The 22,306-nt window shown below is 42.3% G+C and overlaps 1 protein-coding gene across 3 annotated transcripts in view; it reads left to right on the forward strand.

Moving 5' to 3' along the window:
- KIF1B (kinesin family member 1B) overlaps window positions 1-18,301 on the forward strand; it is a 140,920-nt gene extending 122,619 nt beyond the window's left edge. For 2 of the 3 annotated variants that reach the window (XM_058552863.1, XM_058552860.1), the window contains 11 exons: window positions 3,738-3,852; window positions 4,596-4,729; window positions 5,536-5,597; window positions 7,584-7,729; window positions 7,915-8,154; window positions 9,286-9,357; window positions 10,536-10,657; window positions 12,277-12,426; window positions 12,785-12,977; window positions 13,189-13,307; window positions 13,849-18,301. In XM_058552863.1, coding sequence (XP_058408846.1) covers window positions 3,738-3,852; window positions 4,596-4,729; window positions 5,536-5,597; window positions 7,584-7,729; window positions 7,915-8,154; window positions 9,286-9,357; window positions 10,536-10,657; window positions 12,277-12,426; window positions 12,785-12,977; window positions 13,189-13,307; window positions 13,849-13,891 — 1,396 coding nt within the window. In that variant the 3' untranslated portion in view covers window positions 13,892-18,301. Of the gene's footprint in view, window positions 1-3,737; window positions 3,853-4,595; window positions 4,730-5,535; window positions 5,598-7,583; window positions 7,730-7,914; window positions 8,155-9,285; window positions 9,358-9,477; window positions 10,145-10,535; window positions 10,658-12,276; window positions 12,427-12,784; window positions 12,978-13,188; window positions 13,308-13,848 lie in introns of those variants that run through there. The other variant, XM_058552861.1, reaches the window with a different exon arrangement.
- Window positions 18,302-22,306: the final 4,005 nt, after the last annotated feature.

Below are 22,306 nucleotides of genomic sequence, written 5' to 3' on the forward strand. Positions count from 1 at the left end.
CATCAGTCTCTATATTTTAGGGATATGGAGAGCATAAATTATATGGTAAGTTGCTAAATGGAGTTTGGTTAAGAGAGCTTTTGTTCTGTTTGCCTAAGATCTGATGTTTAAAGTTGAACTTAGAGAACTCCAATTTGGGTGTGTTATGTGTGTCTATTAGAGGGCTTTTCTGATATATTGATAGTGGAGTGTAACCGCTGAGGGCCATTACTCTTTTTCTTCCCAGTCCTGCATTTATGTTACCTGATTGACTTGGTTTTCCCTTCAGTCCACAGCAACTTCCTACCATTTACAATACTAAGCCTCCTCTGAAAGGGATGTTAACAGAGGTGGTCTCCACATTCCCTTCTATGCCCAGCATTTTCCTTAATTGAATGTCTCAGGAGAGGGACCCATGTCATTGTAAGTCCTCTATCAAATTGTGTCCCATGGAGTTCTCTGTTAATTGTCTGTCCACTTGAATTCACTTTGCTTATCAGCAAATTTGTCTTTTTTATGTATTTTTTTCTCTTCTGCTTTTCTCTTTTTTCTATCCTTTTCTTTCTTTTTTTGCTGCACTAACAAAAGCTTTTTCTATGTTTTTGCAGGCTCTTTCTTGATAAGGATATTCCTAGGTATTTTCTGTTTGCTTTTTTTGCATATAAATATTCTAGTTTATCAGAATGCTTTATGTCTTATGTTACTTTGACTGCTGTTTTAATTTAGTGGTTTTCCTCATGCAAATCTAGGATAGAGTAAGACCTCATTCTATACTCTTTGTGCCCTGGGTTTTTCTGATGTGGGTACAACTTGATATATAGCTTCTTAAACGATTTGTAGAGTTCTTAATTATTTTCTCACTCCGTTACTAAACTTGTCCATTTTATTCTGACGCCCCTTCAAGTTTTCCTCTTCTACCTTATGAAGTAGAATATTACTCCCCTCATTTCATATGGAATCTTAGGCTTTGTTTTCTGTTCTTTTCTTTGTCTGTCCTCTCTCTGTCAAAAGCTCAAAAAGTTTGTTGCTCTGTAGCTTTGCATAATTGTTCACAGTGTTTTCTTTGTTTTGTCCTGTGCCGTATTAGAGGCCAATTTAGCTATTTGGGTAATTGAGTCTATGAGAAATATTTTATTTTTAAACATTTCTCTTTCTCCTGTCAGGGCTGCTTGTCTCATCTAGTTATTTTCTTCTTTTGGAGTAGAAAAATACCTTGGTTTGGTAGTGAAGGAAGAGTTTTTCCATCTCTTCATCTGATTTAGGCAATAAAACTGAAGGAATTGATACCTGACAATGTAGCCCAAAATGTTTTTTTAAAAAAGATACACAGGGGCCGGCCCTGTGGCCTAGTGGTTAAGTTCGGTGTGCTCTGCCTCGGCGGGCCAGGTTTGGTTCCTGGGCGCAGACCTACATCATTGGTTGGTGGCCATGCTGTAGTAGCGATCCACATACAAAATAGAGGAAGGTTGCCACAGATGTTAGCTCAGGGCAAATCTTCCTCAGCAAAAAAAAAAAGACACACACACACACAGCCATTGTTCAGAACATTTTGAGAAATCCATTTGGGATTATTTCCTAACTGCTTTAGGAGCCATACAGGAAAACATGTCTCAGGACTCAGCCCTGTTTCTAACTCTAAATTCTCTTGCAAGCTTGATTCAGTTGGCATTTTTCACCAGTCTTGGTTGTATTTCTTAAACCACCTTTCAAGATTTGCCACCTTTGGTGAGTATTCCAAAAGAATGTGCTGCAGTAACTCCCAAGCACCAAACAAAACAAACAAAAAAAAAGGAACTTTTTCCCCCCAATACAGGAAGATGTTAGTGGAGTCAAAAATTCCTTTGTGTTAGCCAAGTTTCTACCAGTGAGTTTTCTTATTATGTTAAATGAAAACTTAGCTTGAAAACAGAAATATGAAGAGGCTTTCTTAACACAAATTCAAAACATTTGCCTCAGTTGAAAGAGAGTCATGAAACCTAAGTAGTGGCACTGGGAAGTGCTAAGTTGTGGTTTGGAACTTAATGAATCATAGATTACAGGCCGCAGTGATAGGAATTTCTGTCAGGTATCTCCAAAGTAATAAATGCCCTCACTCTAAGAAAGGAAGTTCATTTCACTTCAGCACAGGTGTATTCAGACCTTTCTATGCGACGGGTAGCCCCATTCCATGTACCTCAGCAAACACAAGGACACAATAAAAGAGCAGTTCTCAGGGTGACAGAGCTCTCAGGTGGCTTCTGCTGAAGTAGCCGGTATCGCCACCCAATATTAGAATTTGTCTTAAACCAAATTAAAATGAAAATTTGATCAAAACAGGGCTTTGTGGATGCATAAAGGGTTTGCTGAGCCCAGGAGCCTATGGAAAGACTTCCATAGTCCTTCGTTTCAGTTGGTATTTTGGTCTCCTGGTTGCTTTGCCTGTCTTTGTCTCGTTAGTCGTTTCTGTATTCCTTTGGAGTCTTTGTAGAGAATTTTCTTGACCCATAGACGCTGCCTCAAAAGCTAGATATTTGAGAGAGTATCAAGCACTTCAAGAAGACTTAGATCTAGAAGCAGCTACAAAATGAAATGATCAGGTTTTACATGCTGGCACTTGGAGGATGAGGTGTGGCTAAGGAGTTCTTTTAGTAGTGTCTTGTTTTCTCTATGATTATTTCTGGGGAAGGAAGCATGGGAATATGTTTAGAGAGAAGATATGCCAGCTGTTTGTCATAGGAAATCTAGAAAAGTCTGCAACAGTGAGGTTACCGTTTGGGAAGGAGTAAGGAGGAATGTATTAGGCAGGGAACAAAGTGTGCAAAAACTTTCTAGTTGAATTGGGTGAGGTGTGTAACGTGCAGGCAGCTAGTGGCAATGGAAAATCCACTCTGCGAGGGTAGAGGAGGTATCTTCTCCGACACTTGTTATGGGGTCTGGGAAGGGAGATGTGGGGTAGAGTTGGGGGTTGATCTGTAACACTGCTGTTAAACTCAGTACAGTGCTTCAGATGAGACTTACTGAACTGGAAAGTTTAATGTCCGTTAGGGGCTGTGGTGTTTTACCAGTAGGAAAAAGAAAGATATTAGAACAAGTTAAAAAACCAGTTTAAGGGGTTTATTAAATCAAGCTTGTAGTTGTTATTTAAATGGAAGTTTGATTTTCACATGGATTTTTTTTAAAACTGACAAATGGTAGTTGGCTAGCTCTGGTGTTGAAACTCATTCTCTTTTTCTGATACATCAGCTAAGAATAACCTCTTCTTTTATTTAAACAAGGTTCTCTATACTTAAATTCTACCTGTTTCCTTCATTAATCCTCCCAGATATGTTTGTGACATTTCGAGGCTCAGCAGATCTGGATTGTGATGTGAAGACTGCCGCTTACAAGTTACTGAGTGTTTGCTTCCTGCTCTCATTATCACTGCAGAGGAGCTTACTGTCTTCCTTCTTTTAGTTTCTGTCCATACTCACTTATCCTTTTCATTTTAATCCCTTTTATTGACCTCACTGTTTTTATGTTTATAGGCAGAGGAGAAGCAGTCTTGCCTAAAGAAAAAAAAACTGGCATAGCTAAGTGCTCCTTGATGATAGGTGGGGGCAAGAGGGTGCGGACCTGCCTTTCCCTCTTAAGAGATGAAGGTTCCGCTCTGTTGTTAGATTTCAATAAATTGGAAGTGCTGGTTGGTGTAGGATTCTGTAGCATTACTGACAATGACAGTACCCAGACTAAGATCACTTCAGCTGCTTTTGGATGACTCCCTCTTGCCTTTCTGATCTTAGGACCTTCTACCGTTTCGAGGCTGTGTGGGACAGCTCCCTCCATAACTCCCTCCTTCTGAACCGAGTGACACCCTATGGGGAAAAGATCTACATGACCTTGTCGGCCTACCTAGAGGTGAGGAGACCCAGAACTTGAGTTGCTATGAACGGCCAGCCCTGAACAGCAGGCAGGTTACAGCAGGAAATAGGCAGGGAAGATTCAACTGATTTTTGTCCTCCTTTCTCCTCCACATCCTTAAGTTGTTTATTTTATTATACTTTGCTGACCTGATTATATTATTCTGTTCCTGGTCTCTATTTAATCAAAAAGTCACATGACTTTTATTATAGCTTCAGCTTTAGTAGCCTAATCACCGTTCTTTGAAGAATGTATGATTTTAAGAAAACTTCACCTCTTATTTTTGTAGTTGTGGACAGAGCCTAGTAGTGGTTAGTAGCCCAGACCCTGGAACCAGCCTATCTGAATTCAAATTCCTGTGTTGCCACTTACTGGCAGCATGTCCTTGACAAGTGACTTCATCTCTCTCTGCCTCAATTTCCTCATCTATCTTAAACAGGGATAATAATAATAGCATTTACCTCAGAAAGTTGTTGAGAGGTCATATCAAAGGATTTAGAACAGTGCTTGGCACGTAACGAATAATAAATATTAGTCATTATTACAGAAAAAAAATTGAGAAAAATAAATGCATCTGCAAGGAATACCAACTAACCTTGCACATATTATCTGCTGAGTTGCTGTCGAAATAATTGGTAGAGCTGAAATCCTCTAGCCCCCACATCCAGGACCAGCTTTCCAAATATGGTCACAGATGCTCTGTCTGCATTTAATTGGAGCCCACTCCTGTCTGCTTTCAGCTGGATCATTGCATCCAGCCAGCTGTCATCACCAAGGATGTGTGCATGGTCTTCTATTCCCGGGATGCCAAGATCTCTCCGCCACGCTCTTTGCGTAGCCTCTTTGGCAGTGGCTACTCCAAGTCACCAGACTCGTAAGTTTTTGAGACAAGTTTAGCTTCCAGTTGATTTGCCCAAAAGAGCTCAGAATCAGCAGAGCTCTAGGTATCCCTGGCTTGCTGTTTCAGGGTTAGTTTACAACCTATAAACCATTTTGGTAACTGATACCTGGAGTGCAGTGACTTGAATGTTGGCATTTAATAAAATATTGATGGATAGATGAGTTAATGAAGAAAGGAATATTACATTGTGAACACTTCCAAAACAATTTTGCAGCAATTTGTTTTTTAAATGTCATTGTTATTATTTCTAACAGATTACCTGGGATTTTCTTCTCTTAAAGATTTATTCATATTTAAGATATGCAAAAATACATCAATAATAATACATTGAATATCTGTGCATCACCACCCAACTTAAAAAATAAGTATTATTAATACAACAGAAGGGTCAGTACTCCTTCCTCATCACACTCCCCAGAATTTAATGTTTATCATTTCGTTCTAGCCAGACTTTTTCCCCCTCATCTCTCCTCTCTTGTGGTAAGAAAGGCAAATTTTTAATTCATTTTTGTATTGTAAATTTTCTAGTTTATCATTCAATTTTATTCATCCTGTTGAAATAAGAATATTCAAAAGATTGAGATGAAAACAGACTCCTAGGAAAAAATATACTTCTTCAGAATAGGAAAAGAACAGTCACTGATAAGAAATGTCTGTAATTATATTTGAGAGTAGTTGCAGTCCTTACAGAGGAGACAGTGTTTTAAGTAGAGAGAATTGAGATTTTCCTGTTTTTGTGCTGTATGAAATTAATCAACTATTTGTTTTAATTCAAATAGCAATCGAGTCACTGGAATTTATGAACTCAGTTTATGCAAAATGGCAGACACAGGTAGTCCAGGTAAGCCCTTATGGATTGAGAGGTGATAGTTATCTTTGCATATATTTGGAGTATACTGTGTCAAAAATTGGAGAGTCTACCTATGTAGGATAGACACAAAATTTTTTAGAAACTTGTATATTTTACAAGCCAGTTTTGTGGTGGTGGTAGTTTGAGTTACCTTTTTCTGAGTTGCAACATTGTTTGCTTTATGACATGTAATATGGTTATAAAAACTATATCAAACAATATGTTACTGGGCTATAGAATATTATAAATATTCAAGTGTATTAGAATGAATTTGGCTTGAAAAACTTCATAACCATTTCCCTCTCCACCTTAGCCCTAAAGTAACTTAGCAATATAACTTTACAGATGCCGTCAAACTAGAATTTGAACTTCCTATGCTCTAGAAAGACAAATTAATAAGTTGAACTTGCTCTGTGTCCTTTTTGATGTCTCTTTGGACTGCTGTTGTGCCTCTAGCTTGATGGCCTTAAGCAGCATGTTTCATTTCTCTGTTTTTAAAGTGGAACATATTGGGGCCGGTCCGGTGGCACAAGCGGTTAAGTGAGCATGCACCGCTGCGGTGGCCCGAGGTTCGCCGGTTCAGATCCCGGACGTGCACTGACACACCACTTGGCAAGCCACGCTGTGGTGGCGTCCCATATAAAGTGGAGGAAGATGGACATGGATGTTAGCCCAGGGCCAGTCTTCCTCAGCTAAAAAAGAGGAAGATTGGCGGATGTTAGCACAGGGCTGATCTCACAAAAAAAATAATAATAATAAAAAAAAATAAAGTGGAACATAGACAAAAGTCAGGGTTTTGAAAAACATTTGATTAATGCGAGTTTGAATCATTTTAGAGAACATGTATGGAAAAGAAGGCAGGGCCCACAGGTAAGATTTAGTTAAAAACAAAGAAGACTTTGGTATGAATCCAAGTCCCCATGGCAGCTAATTATAGTGTCCAGAAAGTTCCTTGAGGAATTTTTTAAATTAACATAAATTCACATCTTTTATATGTAAAACTAGTATAACATTTTTAAAAGTTGAGAAGTGATGGGGCAAAAGCCACCTGTCATCTACCATCATAACTGAACTACTGAATGTGGGGGGTGGGTGTATAGTCCCTGCCCACCTTTTACCTGTGGATGTATTTTTATATATTTGGAACCATAGTGGACAGACTCTTTAATCTCTATATATTTTCACTTAACATAATAACTTTAGCATTTTCTCAAGTTGCATTGCCATCTTCATAATTATCAAAGAATATAAAACAGTTTTAAAACAATTTCAGAGAGTTGCTTTAGGGAAAAAGGGATGAAGTTTTTTTTGTTTTTTTTTTTGAGGAGGACTAACCCTGAGCTAACATCCGATGCCAATCCTCCCCCCATTTTTTTTTTTCTTGAGGAAGACTGGCCCTGGGCTAACATCCGTGCCCATGCTCCTCTACTTTATATAGGACACCGCCACAGCGTGGCTTAGCAAGTGGTGCGTCGGTGTGTGCCTGGGATCCAAACCTGCAAACCCCGGGCCACCGCAGTGGAGCGCGTGCACTTAACTGCTGCGCCACCGGGCCAGCCCCCGGGATGAATTTTTATTAATAAACAAAACCCCGTATGTCTTGAGACCAAACTGTCTTAGTTTGCCATGTATATGAATTATTAATTCATTTTGAGCTAAAATTGGAATTAGATTTTTTGTGTGTGTGTGTGTGTGTGTGTGAGGAGATCAGCCCTGTGCTAACATCTGCCAATCCTCCTCTTTTTTTGCTGAGGAAGACTGGCCCTGGGCTAACATCCGTGCCCGCCTTCCTCCACTTTATATGGGACGCCGCCATAGCGGGGCTTGCCAAGCAGTGCGTTGGTGTGCGCCTGGGATCCAAACGAGCGAACCCCGGGCCACCACAGCGGAGCGCGCGCACTTAACTGCTTGCGCCACCGGGCCGGCCCTGGAATTAGATTTTTCTCTGAAAAAAAGAATTGTTTCCTCTTGTCTCAGGCATGCAGAGGAGGAGAAGAAAAATCTTGGATACATCAGTGGCGTATGTGCGGGGAGAAGAGAACTTAGCAGGCTGGCGGCCCCGTGGAGACAGCCTCATCCTTGAGCACCAGTGGGAGTTAGAGAAGCTGGAGCTCCTCCACGAGGTATCCAAGGGCAGTAGATGTTCAGATGAACTTTTGAGCAAGATTCTCAGTGTCAGTCTTACGTGCATCTTTTCTCTGTGAAAACTGTGTTTTCAGTTTTCAATCATGATGGAGGCATAATATTTTGCTTATTAAAATTGTAATGAGCTTTGTGTTTGCTGAGGCAATAGTGTTGATCTTCTTAGGTGGAGAAAACCCGCCACTTCCTGCTGCTGCGTGAGAGACTTGGTGATAGCATTCCCAAATCCCTGAGCAACTCATTGTCCCCTAGCCTCAGCAGTGGAACCCTCAGCACCTCCACCAGCATCTCCTCTCAGATTTCAACCACCACCTTTGAAAGTGCCATCACACCCAGTGAGAGCAGTGGCTACGACTCAGCAGACATTGAAAGCCTAGTGGATCGAGAGAAAGAGCTGGCTACCAAGGTGTGAATCCGTTCCTCTTTGCTGAGCATTTTTCCACTGTGAGACTGTGAGTTAGTCTGTCACTTTTTTCATTTTTCTTTAAGGGTTTCTATTTCAAGGCCTGTGCTAACACTGTGAATATAGAAATAAATAAGACTCAATTTCTACCCTTAATAAGCCTTACAGGCGAGTGAGTGACAAGCATATAATAGAGTTGTGTGTCTAGAAGGCTGTTTGGAGCCCGAGGAGAGGCCTCCACATGAGGGCACTCGTGAACTAACCTTGGAAGGATGCACGGAAGGGAGCTAGTGGTGTCCTGCATGATCAGTGTTAGGGAGTTCATGTGGGCGAGGGACAGGAGATGGAGTTGGAGAGATGGGCCAGGGCTAGATCGTGAAGGATCTTTGTACTGTACTAAAGAGTTTAGAGTATCCTGGGAGTGATGCAGAAATATTTTAAATAGATATTTGTGTTTTAGAAAGACTTCTCTGGCAGTAATAAAAGAGGATGGATTTGTGGTGAAGAGATAGACTAGAGGCAGAAAACTCTTTATTGTAATAATCCAGATGAGAAGTGATAAAAGTTTTTAACTAAGGCAGGGGTCTGTGGGATGAAGAGGAAGGGGTTTACAGAAGGGACATTCAGGAGGTACAATCGCACTCCTTGTTGCCTGGATTTGGTGGGAGAGGGCAGAGGGGTTGTTGAGGGTAACTCTGAGGCATACAGTGTCTGGGCAGCTCGCTGACAATGGAGTATGGTAATGAGAGGGACTTTGTGTCTGTTTCAATAATTGAATAGTATTCTAGTTGATTTAGGAAAATATGTCCATCCAGAAGCCTTCATGCCTTTTAGTACCAGGGAGAATTGATAATGAAAAGGATGCTGTTGCATCTTAAACACTTTTAAACTATGGTGTTTGCAGTAATTCACTTTTGTAGTCTTGAGAATGGTTTTTTTATCCACTTATTTTTTATTTATTCTTTGTTAGGCGTATACCAGGCTTCCCTTGCTGGGTGCTTAGTTGATTTCTAGAGCTGTTTGGGCAGTATCTGAGCTCCACTCTGGGTCTTAGGCATGTTATTTTCTCTTCCTGCCCTGCATCCAGGTTTTCCTTTAACCAGGGAAACTTAGACTTCCCTTTCTCTTCCCTAGTGCCTGCAACTTCTCACCCACACTTTCAACCGAGAATTCAGCCAGGTGCACGGCAGCATCAGTGACTGTAAGGTGAGCAGCTCAGATTTCCTGTCCCCAGGTTACACTGCTTTTAGGTGGCTTGAGATGGGCACTAGCATTGTATTTGAGGATGTATGATATATCTGTTCCTGTATTTATTTAATTTTTCAGAGTCAGAACATTGATTTCTGAAGATAAAAGCATTCCTCTGTGTATCTTAGAGTGATGAACAGATGGGAAACATTTTGGCTTTTCCCTGAATCCTTTGGAGAATATTCTGAAGGGGGTGGTATGTTATTGTATAACAGGGCAGAAGAAGTTCTGAAGTTCGTGGTGGCATAAAATTTTGTTGCCTTTGACAAAGAGTGAGGTGAACACTTTAAAGAACTTCTGTATCATTCACTTTTTTCTAGTCATCTTCACCTTTTCTGTTGCTTCTTAAACACTCCAACCTCATTCCTGCCTTGGGATCTTTGCACAATTACTGTTCCTTTACCTGGAATAATCTTCTGTCAGATATCCTCATGATTGGTTCCCTTATCTATTTCATTTTTCTGCTCAAATATTGTCTCCTTGGAGTGGACTTCCCTAACCACCCTAAGTGAAGCCAAGACCTCCCTTTCTAACCTCTTTCCTTGCTTTGTTTTTTGCTTAACGTGTTTGTTGATTGGTTTTTTGTTTGCCTTCTGCACTAGAATGTAAGCTCCAGGAGAGCAGGGTCTCTGCCATATTCTTAATTTTATTTATTTTTTTTCCCCCAAAGCCCCAGTAGATAGTTGCGTGTCATAGCTGCACATCGTTCCAGTTGCTGTATGTGGGACTCGGCCTCAGCATGGCGGGAGAAGCAGTGCCTAGGCGCGTGCCCGGGATCCGAACCCCGGTCGCCAGCAGCGGGGCTCGTGCACTTAACCGCTAAGCCACGGGGCCGGCCCTCTGCCATATTCTTAGAGTGGTGCCTATTGTTCTGAGTGGGGCGCATATATAGATAGGGTCATTTAATTAATTCAGGAGGGCAGTAGCAATACTATAAAAAGCCACCTTGCCTCTTCTGTACCTGTCTTGATTCCTGATATGATGCTTAGGCCATAAAATATTTGTAAGACTTGTTTTCTTGAGTGACCTGAAGCAGAAGATTTATGAAAGTGTGGTTACTGGTTGTCAAAGCTTCTTATTGCAGAGGAATTTTTTTTTCATCTGAATCACACTTGCTGTGTTCTGTTTGATTCCAGTTGTCTGATATCTCTCCAATTGGACGGGATCCCTCTGTGTCCAGTTTCAGCAGTGCTACCCTCACTCCCTCCTCCACCTGCCCTTCTCTGGTAGACTCTAGGAGCAACTCTTTGGATCAGAAGTAAGTACCCAGATTTCACTGAGAGAAGCTAAGAACCAAGGGAAATGCCAGCCTTTCTCTAGCTCAATGGTTCTCAGTTGAGGGCAGCACCATCCCCCAGGCAGCATTCAGAAATAGGTAGGAGCCTTTTCTGGATATCGCAGTGACTGGGGAGATGCTACTGACATCTTTTAACGTCATATCTTACTAACTTTGTGCATCAAATCATTGACTGTCTTCTTAATCCCTTTCTGTTCCTTTTATCCTTCCATTTCCACCCCTGCTTGTCTCCCCAATCATATCAGACATAGGAAGCCACATCTTGGGAAAAATATTTTGATGACACAACAAAATATAAAGGTAATAAAAATAAAGACAAATTTAGCCTAGATTCCATGAATTCATCATTATAATCACTTCTTTGCAATGCACCATCAAATTCCTTTGCCCCGTCTCCGTTCAGTATGCTCACCTGTCAGAACCCACCTGCTTATCTTCCAGCTATCTTACTGTACCAACACTGACACAGTGGAATGTGGCTGGAGAAAATAATTTAATTAAATTTAGGATGCCATCAACTGTAAGATGTTATTATTATTATTTTTTTATAATTTTATTTATTTATTTTTTCTCCCAAAGCCCCAGTAGATAGTTGTATGTCATAGTTGCACATCCTTCTGGTTGCTGTACGTGGGACATGGCCTCAGCTTGGCCGGAGAAGCGGTGTGTCTGTGCACGCCCGGAATCCGAACCCAGGCCGCCAGCGGTGGAGCGCGCGCACTTAACCGCTAAGCCATGGGGCCAGCCCATAAGACATTATTTTATGTGCCACTAAGAAACAAAAAGTACTGCCAACAAAAATGTGACATGCCATCAATTGTAAGATGTGTCCCAATTGGAGAAATGGTAAAGTATAAGAAAAATAGGCTTTTTAGAATTGGTGAAATACAATTACCTAGGCTAAGCTGCTCTACCAAAATAACTAACAATACAGAGCATAGGAATTATTTCTCACATACCAGTCCTGGACTGGTCCAGGTCAGTGGTGCAGCTCTGCTCTCCATGGTTGTTCAGGAACCCAGGTTCTTCCCGTTTGCTTTCTCTGCCAGTCCTTAAGACGGTGGTTCTCAGACTTTAGTGTGCATCTGCGTCCCCTGGGAGGCTTGTTAAAGCACAGATGGCTGAACGTCACCCAGAGTTTCTGATTCTGAAGGTCTGGGTTGGAGCCTGAGAATTTGAATTTCTACCAAGTTTGCAGGTTAAGCTGATGCTTCTGGTCAGGGACCACACTTTGAGAACCACTGCCCTAGGTGTGGCCTTGGCACTAAATGGAAACATATAAGGGAATGGAGTTCATATTCCAGACACTTCTGTTCAGAGGGCTTCAGTATAAGAAGAGACTCAGTGGTCATCAATGATCAATTTCCTTTTGTAACTTCCAAAGGATGACAGTTGAATTTGGGATTAACTTTCTGACACCAGCTTGTCTTCTCAGCCAAGCTCTCTGAAACTGATATTTGCAAGGCCTGTGGTATGCAGGGAGAGGCATTGTTCCTCCTGGTGAGGTGGTTGTACCCATTATGCATTGACCTTTACTGAAGCTCTTGCTACCCCTTCTTCCTAACCTCTCTCTTTTAAAGGACTCCAGAAGCCAATTCCCGGGCCTCTAGTCCCTGCCCAGAATTTGAACAGTTTCAGATTGTTCCAACTGTGGAAACGCCCTATTTGGCCCGAGCAGGAAAAAATGAATTTCTCAATCTTGTTCCAGACATTGAAGAAATTAGACCAGGGTAAGTAGTATATTGACCAGGAGTGCCGGTATAAAAAACCAAATCGGCAAGAATTTACTTCCAGCTCTTCTACATGAGGTCTGTATTACAATCTAATGCAAACAGAATCTGAGGTGAAAGAGCTGGGGTGGGTTTCTGCTCCGGTATGTCTTGTACTGCGTCACCACCCTGGCATAGCATGTTGTGGTGGTGCTTTGTGCTCTTTTGCTGTATTACTCTGGCAGATAAGATTCTAGGCCAAATAGATCATTTACCTGTTTGGTTCGATCTAGGGACTTGGCCTATGTGTATTTTGATAATCTTCAGCTCATGATCATTTCCTTTTTTGTGAGTAACTTCTCTTGCGTTGTTTTTTTAGCTCAGTGGTATCTAAGAAAGGATACCTACATTTCAAGGAGCCACTTGCTAACAACTGGGCTAAACATTTTGTCGTGGTCCGTCGCCCTTATGTCTTCATCTATAACAGTGACAAAGACCCAGTGGAGCGTGGCATCATTAACCTGTCCACAGCGCAGGTGGAATACAGTGAGGACCAGCAGGCCATGGTGAAGGTCAGTCCTTCCCTCTCTTGGCCTTTCATTGCCATGCATGCCCTTCCCTTTTGAGTTCTGAGCTCTGTATTCTGTGGTGTGGAATGTCTTCTTTATGTCTGGTCTCTCTGAACCTTCAGTGTGAAGTGCTGTGTGCCCTATGAATATGGCCCGGTGATCCCCATTGCCCAGTATCTGTACTAACTTCCTCGTCTTCTTGTGTCTCTTTCAGACATCTAACACCTTTGCTGTATGCACAAAGCACCGTGGGGTCCTTTTGCAGGCTCTCAATGACAAAGACATGAATGACTGGTTATATGCCTTCAACCCACTCCTTGCTGGCACAATACGGTAAGAAGTCGTTCCTGTACTTCCTTCCTCTCCTTAGCTTTTGGTCCCAGGGACATCAACATAAACAGGAAAAGAAGCCTTGTTCCAAACAGGTTTATAGTACAGGAAGGACAGGAGTGTAAATGTGGTTGTAGGGTGGTGATGAGGCCTCAGCTTCTCATAAGGGATCATATGGTGTCTTGGATGGCTAAGGAGACTCACATTTGCACCCAATTAATCTCTTGCTTTGACTTTTTGTTCTTAAGGGGTCTGCAGCTGGGGTGTATGGGCCTGTATAAAGGAAATATTATGAGAATCTTAATGGTCTCCCAATATTCAGCCCTATGGTCCAGCCTCAGGTCCTAGGAGGGGCTTGTGTCCCAGGGTCACCAGAATGGAGAAGACCACTGCCTAGCCTGTTTGCTCAGGGAGCCTGGAGACCTGGGCCTGCAGTGCAGGATAGGAAAAAGTTTAAGGAGGGAACCACAGAGGAAAAAGACCTGTGAGGGGAAGACCATCTGGATCAGTTTTTTAATTCTGCCTCTCCATTTGTCACCCATAGGTCAAAACTCTCCCGCAGGTGCCCGAGCCAACCGAAGTACTAAGTGACTCTGCTGAGCGCCCTCACTCGCCTTCCAAGAGATAAAGAAAGTGTTACCTCTCATTTCTCTTTGTGATTCTTGACGGTTACTCTTGTATGTAATCCTGTGGCTTAACTACTTTTCCCTCCTTGTCCAGCACTTTTTCTAGCTCTCCTGTTCCCCATCTCCATTGCTCTGTACTCTTTTCTTTTTTCCTGTGCTGAAAATCTTGTTAGAAGCATGTGGCCTAACAAAAAGGGAAAAAAACAAACAAAAAAACAACCCAGAGAGGATCCAGTGAATCTCCAAATTATTTTTTGGTGTATTTTGGCTTCCTTTTGTATGATAGGTCCCCATTATGACCACCTCTGTCTGTACTGCTGTCTTTGGATATGTTTGTCTGTTTTTCAAGATAACATAATAGTTTTTTCTTTTCTCTGTTTGTGATATCACTTTAATTTTTCTTGGGTGGCTTAGAGACTAAGGGAGGAGACATCTGGCCTTTTTAGAACCTGAGAGGAGAAAACTGACCTTTTCCCCTTCTGTCTCTTTTTGCCATGGCTAATCCCTGCATTTTTTCATTCGGGGAAAAGGTTGTGGTGAGCTTAGAAATGGGACAGGTACATTCTCTGAAATTGGGGCTTATTTAGAACATAGTTACATAATTTTCATTTAGTGGAAGAGAGGAGGAGAAGATCTTTTAGCAGGCCTGGAACAGTGGCTGCTGTTGACCTTGTAAGAAGAGAAGAGCCAAGGATATTGCCGGTGGATTTCAAAAGGCCATAGGATTTGGCAGTGAGCCGTGAAGGCAGAGAGTCAATAGGATGCTTATAGTTCCTCACAGCAGGATTCCTATGAACTGTTTTTCTCCAGTGGAAGGGAGCCTTTTAGAGTTTCTCAGTTCTTTTCTTGGTATTAGTGTGATGGTGGTAGTTTGGAATTTAGTGCAGTGTCATACACAAATATCCCACAAGGAGGGAGTGTTTCACTTTCTGATGATGAACTTGATGGTCTTTGTTGTCATTATAATCCTGAGTAGTGACCTTGTGATTGTTGTAGCTCCCTTTGATCAAAGAAATGTAGCTTTTCAAGTATAAACTTGGAAGTCTGCTGAATCCGGTGGTCATTTTCAATGATCCTTGTCAAATTGAAAATATTTTCAATGGGATGTCTCCCTATACTCTTAAGTAAGCAAACATGGCAGGCTTTGCTTTCTGGATCCCAGGATTAAAACCAACCGCCTCCCACTGCTTAAAAACAAAAACAGAAGGACACCTGGGGGCAGCGAAGAGAGTCCACCTGAGCTCTGCCCCAGTGGTTTGTTGTTTGCATCCACTTTGCCTTTCCTCCTTGGTTATCTCCATCAGGTATGGAGGTATTGCTGGAGAAGAAAGGAGGAAGCTCACTGCTGACAGTCTCCTTCTGTGACGGAACAGGGTCATCAGCTTCCAGAGGCCATCATAGATGATACTCTTTTTGTTTCAGCTGCCAGTAAGTTTTACAGGAATGACATGGGAAAAAGAAGGACTCCAGGTTACTTCAGTTGCTTTGCCAGTTGACTTGGGGTTGTTTTGTACCATCTTTACCTTTCTCGCTTGAACCTCTCTGTTTGACCATCCCTTGGGCATTCAGGGAAGTATCTGCTCGCCCCCACTTTGTGGAGACCAAGGGTTCTCGGCCTCGAGGTTGCTGACTCTCAGGTGATGGGGAACTTGATGACTTTCTGCTTCAGGCAGCAAAGGGCAGGGCTGATACACTCTGCACATAGTTGCTGGGCAGGCTCATTATCACCCAGACTTCCTAGTTGGGCTCATTGTAATTGCTTTGCAAAGAGGAGGAAAAGTGAGGCACGGAGAGCTTTCTAAAAGAAAGGATAGAAATGACAAGCTGTGACCTTGTCTGAAAGATGATCAATAAAAACTGTATGGTAGCTTTTTTAAACTTTCTTCCTTTCCTTAAAACATAGGTCATTACCTGTGATATTATTTGTTTTCTAAGCAGTATGTGAGATGTTTTCTAAGCAGTATGTGAGATGTTTAATGTAGTTAGAGGTTTCTTCATTGTCTAATGGACACAATATGCCTTTCTGGTGTATACTCAAATTCAGGATCTGCTGGTGCTTAGAGACAGCTTCCTGGACTGGAATTAAATCTAATTTCAGGGAAATGAAATTTGAAGGTTACTTTTAGAATTAAATCATGGATGCTGCTGCTGTTAACGAAGTCTGAATAGAAAGATCCATGTTTGTGACAAAGGGTGATGGAGAAGGCTAAGGGAGAGTAAAATCACGTGATACACTGAAATGACTTTTGTTTTTTCTTCTAACTCAAACAAAACTGGCTTGGAAAGTCTTTGCTTTGGAAGTGTCAGATATTAGAACAGGCTGAATTGGATTGTTGGTGACATGCCCAGGTAAGAAGGCCTCAGGAGGAAGCAGGGATCTCAGGCAGGCATGCTTTCCACCATCTAGGAGCCTCTGCTGTGGCTGACGGGTACAGACAGCCCCTGTTGGTACCCCCTCTTTCTCTAGGGGCCCATCTTCAGATTGGAGTTGAAACAGTTTCAGAATTGATGTTCCCTTTCTGGACAGACCTATCCCCACTTTAAAGCTCTAAGAGAAGAGATATGGCAGGAACTATTTATGAGGCTTTAGCTGAAGCCATAGTGGCAGGAAAGTTGAGGAACAAACTTAATCTTTAAGGGAACCACCTTTCGAGAGTTGTTTTTTTTTCCCCCGAAAGTATTCCTTTAAACAAGCAAAAAAAAAAAGCAAGAAAGAAAAGAAAACTGTTATATAAATTAAAGAGAAATGGGTGCTAGTTAAGACTAATCATCTCCCCCTGACAATCCTCTTTTCTCTTGCCAAAGCAAAATATGGCCTCACAGCCCACACCAAACCATTGCTCACACCCTCCTTGTCTCTGCGCCTGCCTGGGAGTCAGTCAGCTCTCAGGCCTGGCTGTGTGGGGCCAGCCAGCCCTTGCACACAGCCAGGAGTGTGGGGAAGGGCTGCTTCTGGCAGCTGAGTGGTCACTTGAATTCTAGTACATGGTTAAAACATGGTGAAGGTGAGGGAAAATGATTTTTCCAAACTAAGAAACCACTTTTTTTCCCCCATCAGTCACATAGAACTTATACAACTACTCATATTTTTGATGGGTTTTTTTCAGCTCTTAAGATGAAGGAGTAAATTAAATTAAATCATTGTGAAAGATCTTTTAGGATCTAAAAATAAAATGACTTCTCCTGGCACGTATTTCAAAGCAAAGACTTTGTTGCCTGCTGCTTGTTGTCTAATTTACAGGGATATTTAATTTTGTAAGGTATTTGTATATTTATACAGCTGTAATTAATTGCACATTGGACTGGAAAAGAAAGGATGACCTAGCGTGTAGCACCTATCGGTACTCTGCATTCCCTTGTGCTCTTGGGTTCTCCCGGACAGTATCAGGGCTTGTTCGTTTGTTTGTTTGACTTGGGTCCTTCATTTATCCTTTTGGTTCCCTTTTTAAAATGTGATTGTTAACTTGCTCCTTAAAAGGAAAAGACTAATTCTGCTGCTGCTCTCAGAAGGTTTGCTGAATGTATTTTAAAAAGGACTCTAACTCATGCACACTGCAGCTGTCCACCGTGGCCAATAATGATTCACCCAAGTGTGTGGCCAAACCGTTACTGTATGTAGAAGGAATGTATTGATTTGTGTTTCCTTAATAAATTGAAATTTTAGCTGAGAGATTATCTGCTATTGTTGTTCAAAAGGCCATTTATGAAATTCGTATTTGAGCCCCATAAAATCTTAGGAAAACCTCTAATCATTTAAAGGAAGAAATTAGAGTTGATGTAAATTTCGTGTTAAAAAGTCACAGCAAATGGCTATGCTCAGATGGAAAGTCTGAGCTGAGGTTGGTCTCTTGCCAAACCCTGGCTGTTGTGTGTTGTTTTCATGTCTTCGAGGTAATTTTTTCATGCTGCATATTCTGGCATCAGTTCACCTAAGGAATCCATCAGCCTTCTCACGTTTGAAGAATTGTCTTAGACTTTGTGGTTCTAAAGTACTTGTCTATTGAGATTTAAAGTCTCTTGTCACCATCCTCATGCACTACAACAAAACCCATGAAGCATAAGTGGCCTTTTTGAACCAAGACTTTGCAAACTGATCTCTACCCAGTGAAGGAGTTGAGCACATTAGCAACAATGTACATTATTAATTTCAGATTTTCATTTTCATGTTTTATTATGTAAATATCTGATGTTTGGAGCTTGAGTATACAGAATGTAAATATAGTTCTTGTATTTGTACTAATTCTGGTTCTTTTGCTGTATAGCCTTAGATGTGCAATGCAGACATTATCTAACTGTGTATGGTAACCTTGCATCACGGAGCTATTGGTGAACAAGGTAAAAATAATAAAGGTGCAGCCAGTGCCATCAGAAGGCTCTTGATGTGCATTTATTCTTGCACCCTTTGAAAGGTATTTACAGAAAGATTTTTCTTGATTTGGAAAAATATTTTTGTAGGACAAAAGTCTCAATGCTATGATCTATGTGTTCCTTTCTGATAATTCAAAACAGCAGTTATTATATAATCAGGAAAGCTAATGTGCTGTTTCTCTGAAAGCACTTTCCTATGGAAGTGGCTATTTCAGGTGGAAGATTTGTCTTTTTTTCTCCTGAAGCTTCTCTTTATATACCTACTGATGATTCTGTAGTGCTGTTCAGGGGTTTTTTCGGGGGGCATGGGGGTGGAGGGTTTGAAATTTTCACCATGTCAGCTTAATTTAACAAGTTCCCGTTGTGAGCAGAGGATGAGCAGGGACCACTGTCCTGGGTGCTTAGGGATAAACAGAAGAAGGGAGGGAGAAGCAGCATTCACGCAAAAAGGAATGATTCATTCAACTCATATCTGAGTGCTGACCCTGTGCCTGGTGTGCCTTCTGGATGTTTCAGCAGCAAACAGAGCAAGCCCTGGCACTCATGGCCCTGCCATTCCAGTGAGGAAAGATACTAGTTACACAAATTTAGAATGTCAAGTGTAAGTATTACAGAGCAAAATAGAACTGCATAAAAGAGAAAGAATGGAAAGGAGGCATCTAATTTTTTAGATCATGTGATCAGGGAAGGCCTCTCTTGGGAGATGACATTTGAGTATACTTGTGAATGAAAGAATGGGTAAGCCATGCAGATCCCAGGCAAAGAAGTCTCTAAGCAGAGAAATTAAGCCCTTGAGGCAGCACTGTCCTCAGTAGGTTCCAAAAATACCAAAGAAGCTGGTGTGGAGTGAGGGGGAGAGCACTAGAGCCATGATATCAGAAAGTAGCCAGGGACCAGGTGGATTAGGGCTGAGGTGCCTTTAATTTCATTAGAGTGAAATAGGAAGCCAGTGAAGGGTTTTGAGAAGATGAGTTACATGATCCTATTTGTGTTTTTCAAAGACGGTTCTGACCTCTAAGTGGAAACAGCCTGTGTTTGGAGGGTCGAGGGACGCAGTGGAAGAAGGGAGAAGCACAGGAAATGGTTGCGCTGATGTTCCGGGGGGGATGGCAGCTTGGACCTAGGTAGGAGCAGTGCGGGCGGGGAGAAATGGTCAGATTCAGGATAGGTTTCAATGTTAGAGCTAAGAGTTTGCTGAGGGATTGCATGTAGAGTCGCAGAGAGAGGAGAAAGGTAACTCAAGGATGTGTGCCTGAGCAAAAAGAATGGCGCTACAACTTCCTAAGATGGAGAAGATTGGGAGGAGAACAGTTAAGGGGTGGTACTGAATTAAGAATTTGATTTTGGTCATGTTCACTTTGAGATATCAACATTTCCACCTGAATGTGTAGTCAAGGAGGCAGTTGGATGCACTAATTGAATTCATGGGGAGAGGTTGGGGCTGGAGACATCCATTTGGGAGTTGTCAGCAGGAAGGTGACACATAAAGACAGGAGGTGAGGAGACCTGGAGAGTGAGTGTCATTGGTGAGAACCAAGGGTTGTGTCTTGGGGCACTGCAACATGTAGAGGCCAGAAAGAGAGAGGATGATCCAGCAAAGATGAGAAGTGGCCCGTGGAGAGAGTGATACTTGGCAACCAAGTTAAGGAAGTCTTTGAAGACGGAGGAAATGATAACTGTCCAGTGCAGCTGACAGGCTAAAATAAGAACTGAGCAGTGACCACAGGTTTTAGCAACAGGGAGGTCTAGGAAGTTTGAGGGAACCAGTGAATACCCTTATTTTTTCCCAGTTCCAGAGCCAACCAAGAAACAAAAAATAAGGCAGATGGGAGATCAAAATATCACCTTTATTACTGTTGAAGGTGCGACTGGAGAATGTGGCTTACATCTGTGTGTAAGTGGATTTCCTCCTACTGAACCTCAGAATTAGAGGATTGGGAGCAGTGCTTCTCAAACTTTAATGTGCACCAGACTCACCTGGGGATCTACTAAAATGCAGATTCTGGCTGAGTAGGCCTGGGGTGGGGCCTGAGATTCTACATTTCTAATAAGCTTCCAAGAGATGTCAATGCTGCTGTTGTGGCGCCCCCTCTGAGTAGCAGAAGTATAGAGGAACAGCAGAGGATGTTCTTGAAGGCAGCCGAGATCCTCAGGGAGGAAGGAAGTGGCTGGGCTGTCCATGCCTGGGGGTTACCTTCCAAACTCACACGATTATTGTTTCTCTCCTGGGGGTATGTGAAGGACTGTGGAAAGCAGGAATGTTTCTGAAAGGGAGCTCACCTCACCTGGGAGGAGATATCAGGAGTGCCTCTACTGTAGCAAGGTCATTGGTGAGGAGAGCATTTTCGTGAATTGTGCTGTGAGTGGTGCCGAAGAAAGCCTAACTGGAATGGATTCAAGGGAAAATGGGAGGAGAGAAAGTTGGCAGAGTGAGTACAGATAATTCTTCCAGAGACTTTTATTGTAGAGAGTAGACGAGAAGGGGCTATGGGGTCAAGGAGAGATTTTTATTTTAAAGAAAGAGATAGCCCAGCATGTGTTTATGTTGATTGGAATGAATGAACTAGAAGAGAAAACCTGATGATGGGAAGAAACCAGAACGGAGAGTTTGCTGGAGTGATACCCTGGAGTGGGCCAGTGGGATTGGAGCTGACACACAAGTGGAGAGGTAGGTCCTAGATCCTCGGGAAGCACCGCTGGTTTGTCCACAGTACCAGAAGGCAATGCAAAATGTGTGAACAACCAGCAGACAGCTAAGTGATAGGAGCATGCCCGAGTCCTCTTCTGATCATTGTTTTCTCCATGGGACTCATCGGTCTTCACAGTTAGGTCAGCTCTAGGGGTTATGTCAGGCCACGTCTTCCTCAACTCCACTGGACTTTTCATTTAAACCGAATTAGTTTTTATTTCTTTTTTTTTTGTGAGGAAGATCAGCCCTGAGCTAACATCCAGGCCAATCCTCCTCTTTTTGCTGAGGAAGACTGGCCCTGAGCTAACATCCGTGCCCATCTTCCTCCACTTTATACGGGATGCCGCCACAGCATGGCCTGACAAGTGGTGCGTCGGTGCGCAGCCGGGATTGAACCGGGGCCGCCAGCAGCAGAGCGTGAGCACTTAACCGCTAAGCCACGGGGCCGGCCCCCGAATTAGTTTTTATAAAGCTGGTTGTCCTCTACAACTCGACCTCATCCAGGGTCATATAAGATTGGTCCCTAACTAGGATCGCTCTCTGAGTCACCATGTCTCTCGCAAAGCTGATAGTACAGAATGTCAGGAGGTCCCATGGAACTGTGCACATTTAATGCATTACTTTTCTGTCTGATTTTTCTTGTCATTCGACTTTTGCTTGGATGAGATTTTTCCACTTTACCTTGGGAACTCTGTCTTTGCAGTCCTAAACTTTTAGCTTTTCTGAGCACATCACACGTGTACACTCTGGCTTTAGAATATATGGTCTCTGGGTTTTTTCAAAGTTTCTCTTTCTACCTAGCATGCGAACAAGCCATTTGAGTTTAGTTACAGGAATTATACAGCAAGTGAGTGACAGAGCCGGGATTTTTGAATCTGCCTTAGCTACTATGTTACTTGCACACCCTCTTAGTAAGTGTGGGGAAGGAAGAAATTTGCCTCTACCCTTCCAGGTTTTTCTAGCTGGTCCAAGAATTCAATTGACAAGAGACAGATTAATAGGAGAAAATCAAATTTAATTAATTTTGTATGTATGGGAACCCCACATATGTGAGAGGGTCACAGACAAAAAGGTGAAATGAGGTGCAGATGCCATCTTGAGCTAAGGAATGGGATAGGAGCCTGAGGCTTCAGAGGGGAGGAGAGTAATTCACAGGACAATAAGAAGAGCAGATATTCACTAATTAGAGGTTTGCCCTTCCATACTGATAGGTGAAAAAAAGTTATTTCTGGTAATAATTCTTATTATGGATAAAGTTCCCAATTTAAATTCTTTAAGGGAGAGGTAAAAGTTTCTCTTGAGCCTGCAGGGTCTCCATG

This window comes from Diceros bicornis, chromosome 13 (assembly GCF_020826845.1).
Source record: "Diceros bicornis minor isolate mBicDic1 chromosome 13, mDicBic1.mat.cur, whole genome shotgun sequence".
In the NCBI taxonomy this organism is placed as follows: Eukaryota; Metazoa; Chordata; class Mammalia; order Perissodactyla; family Rhinocerotidae; genus Diceros; species Diceros bicornis.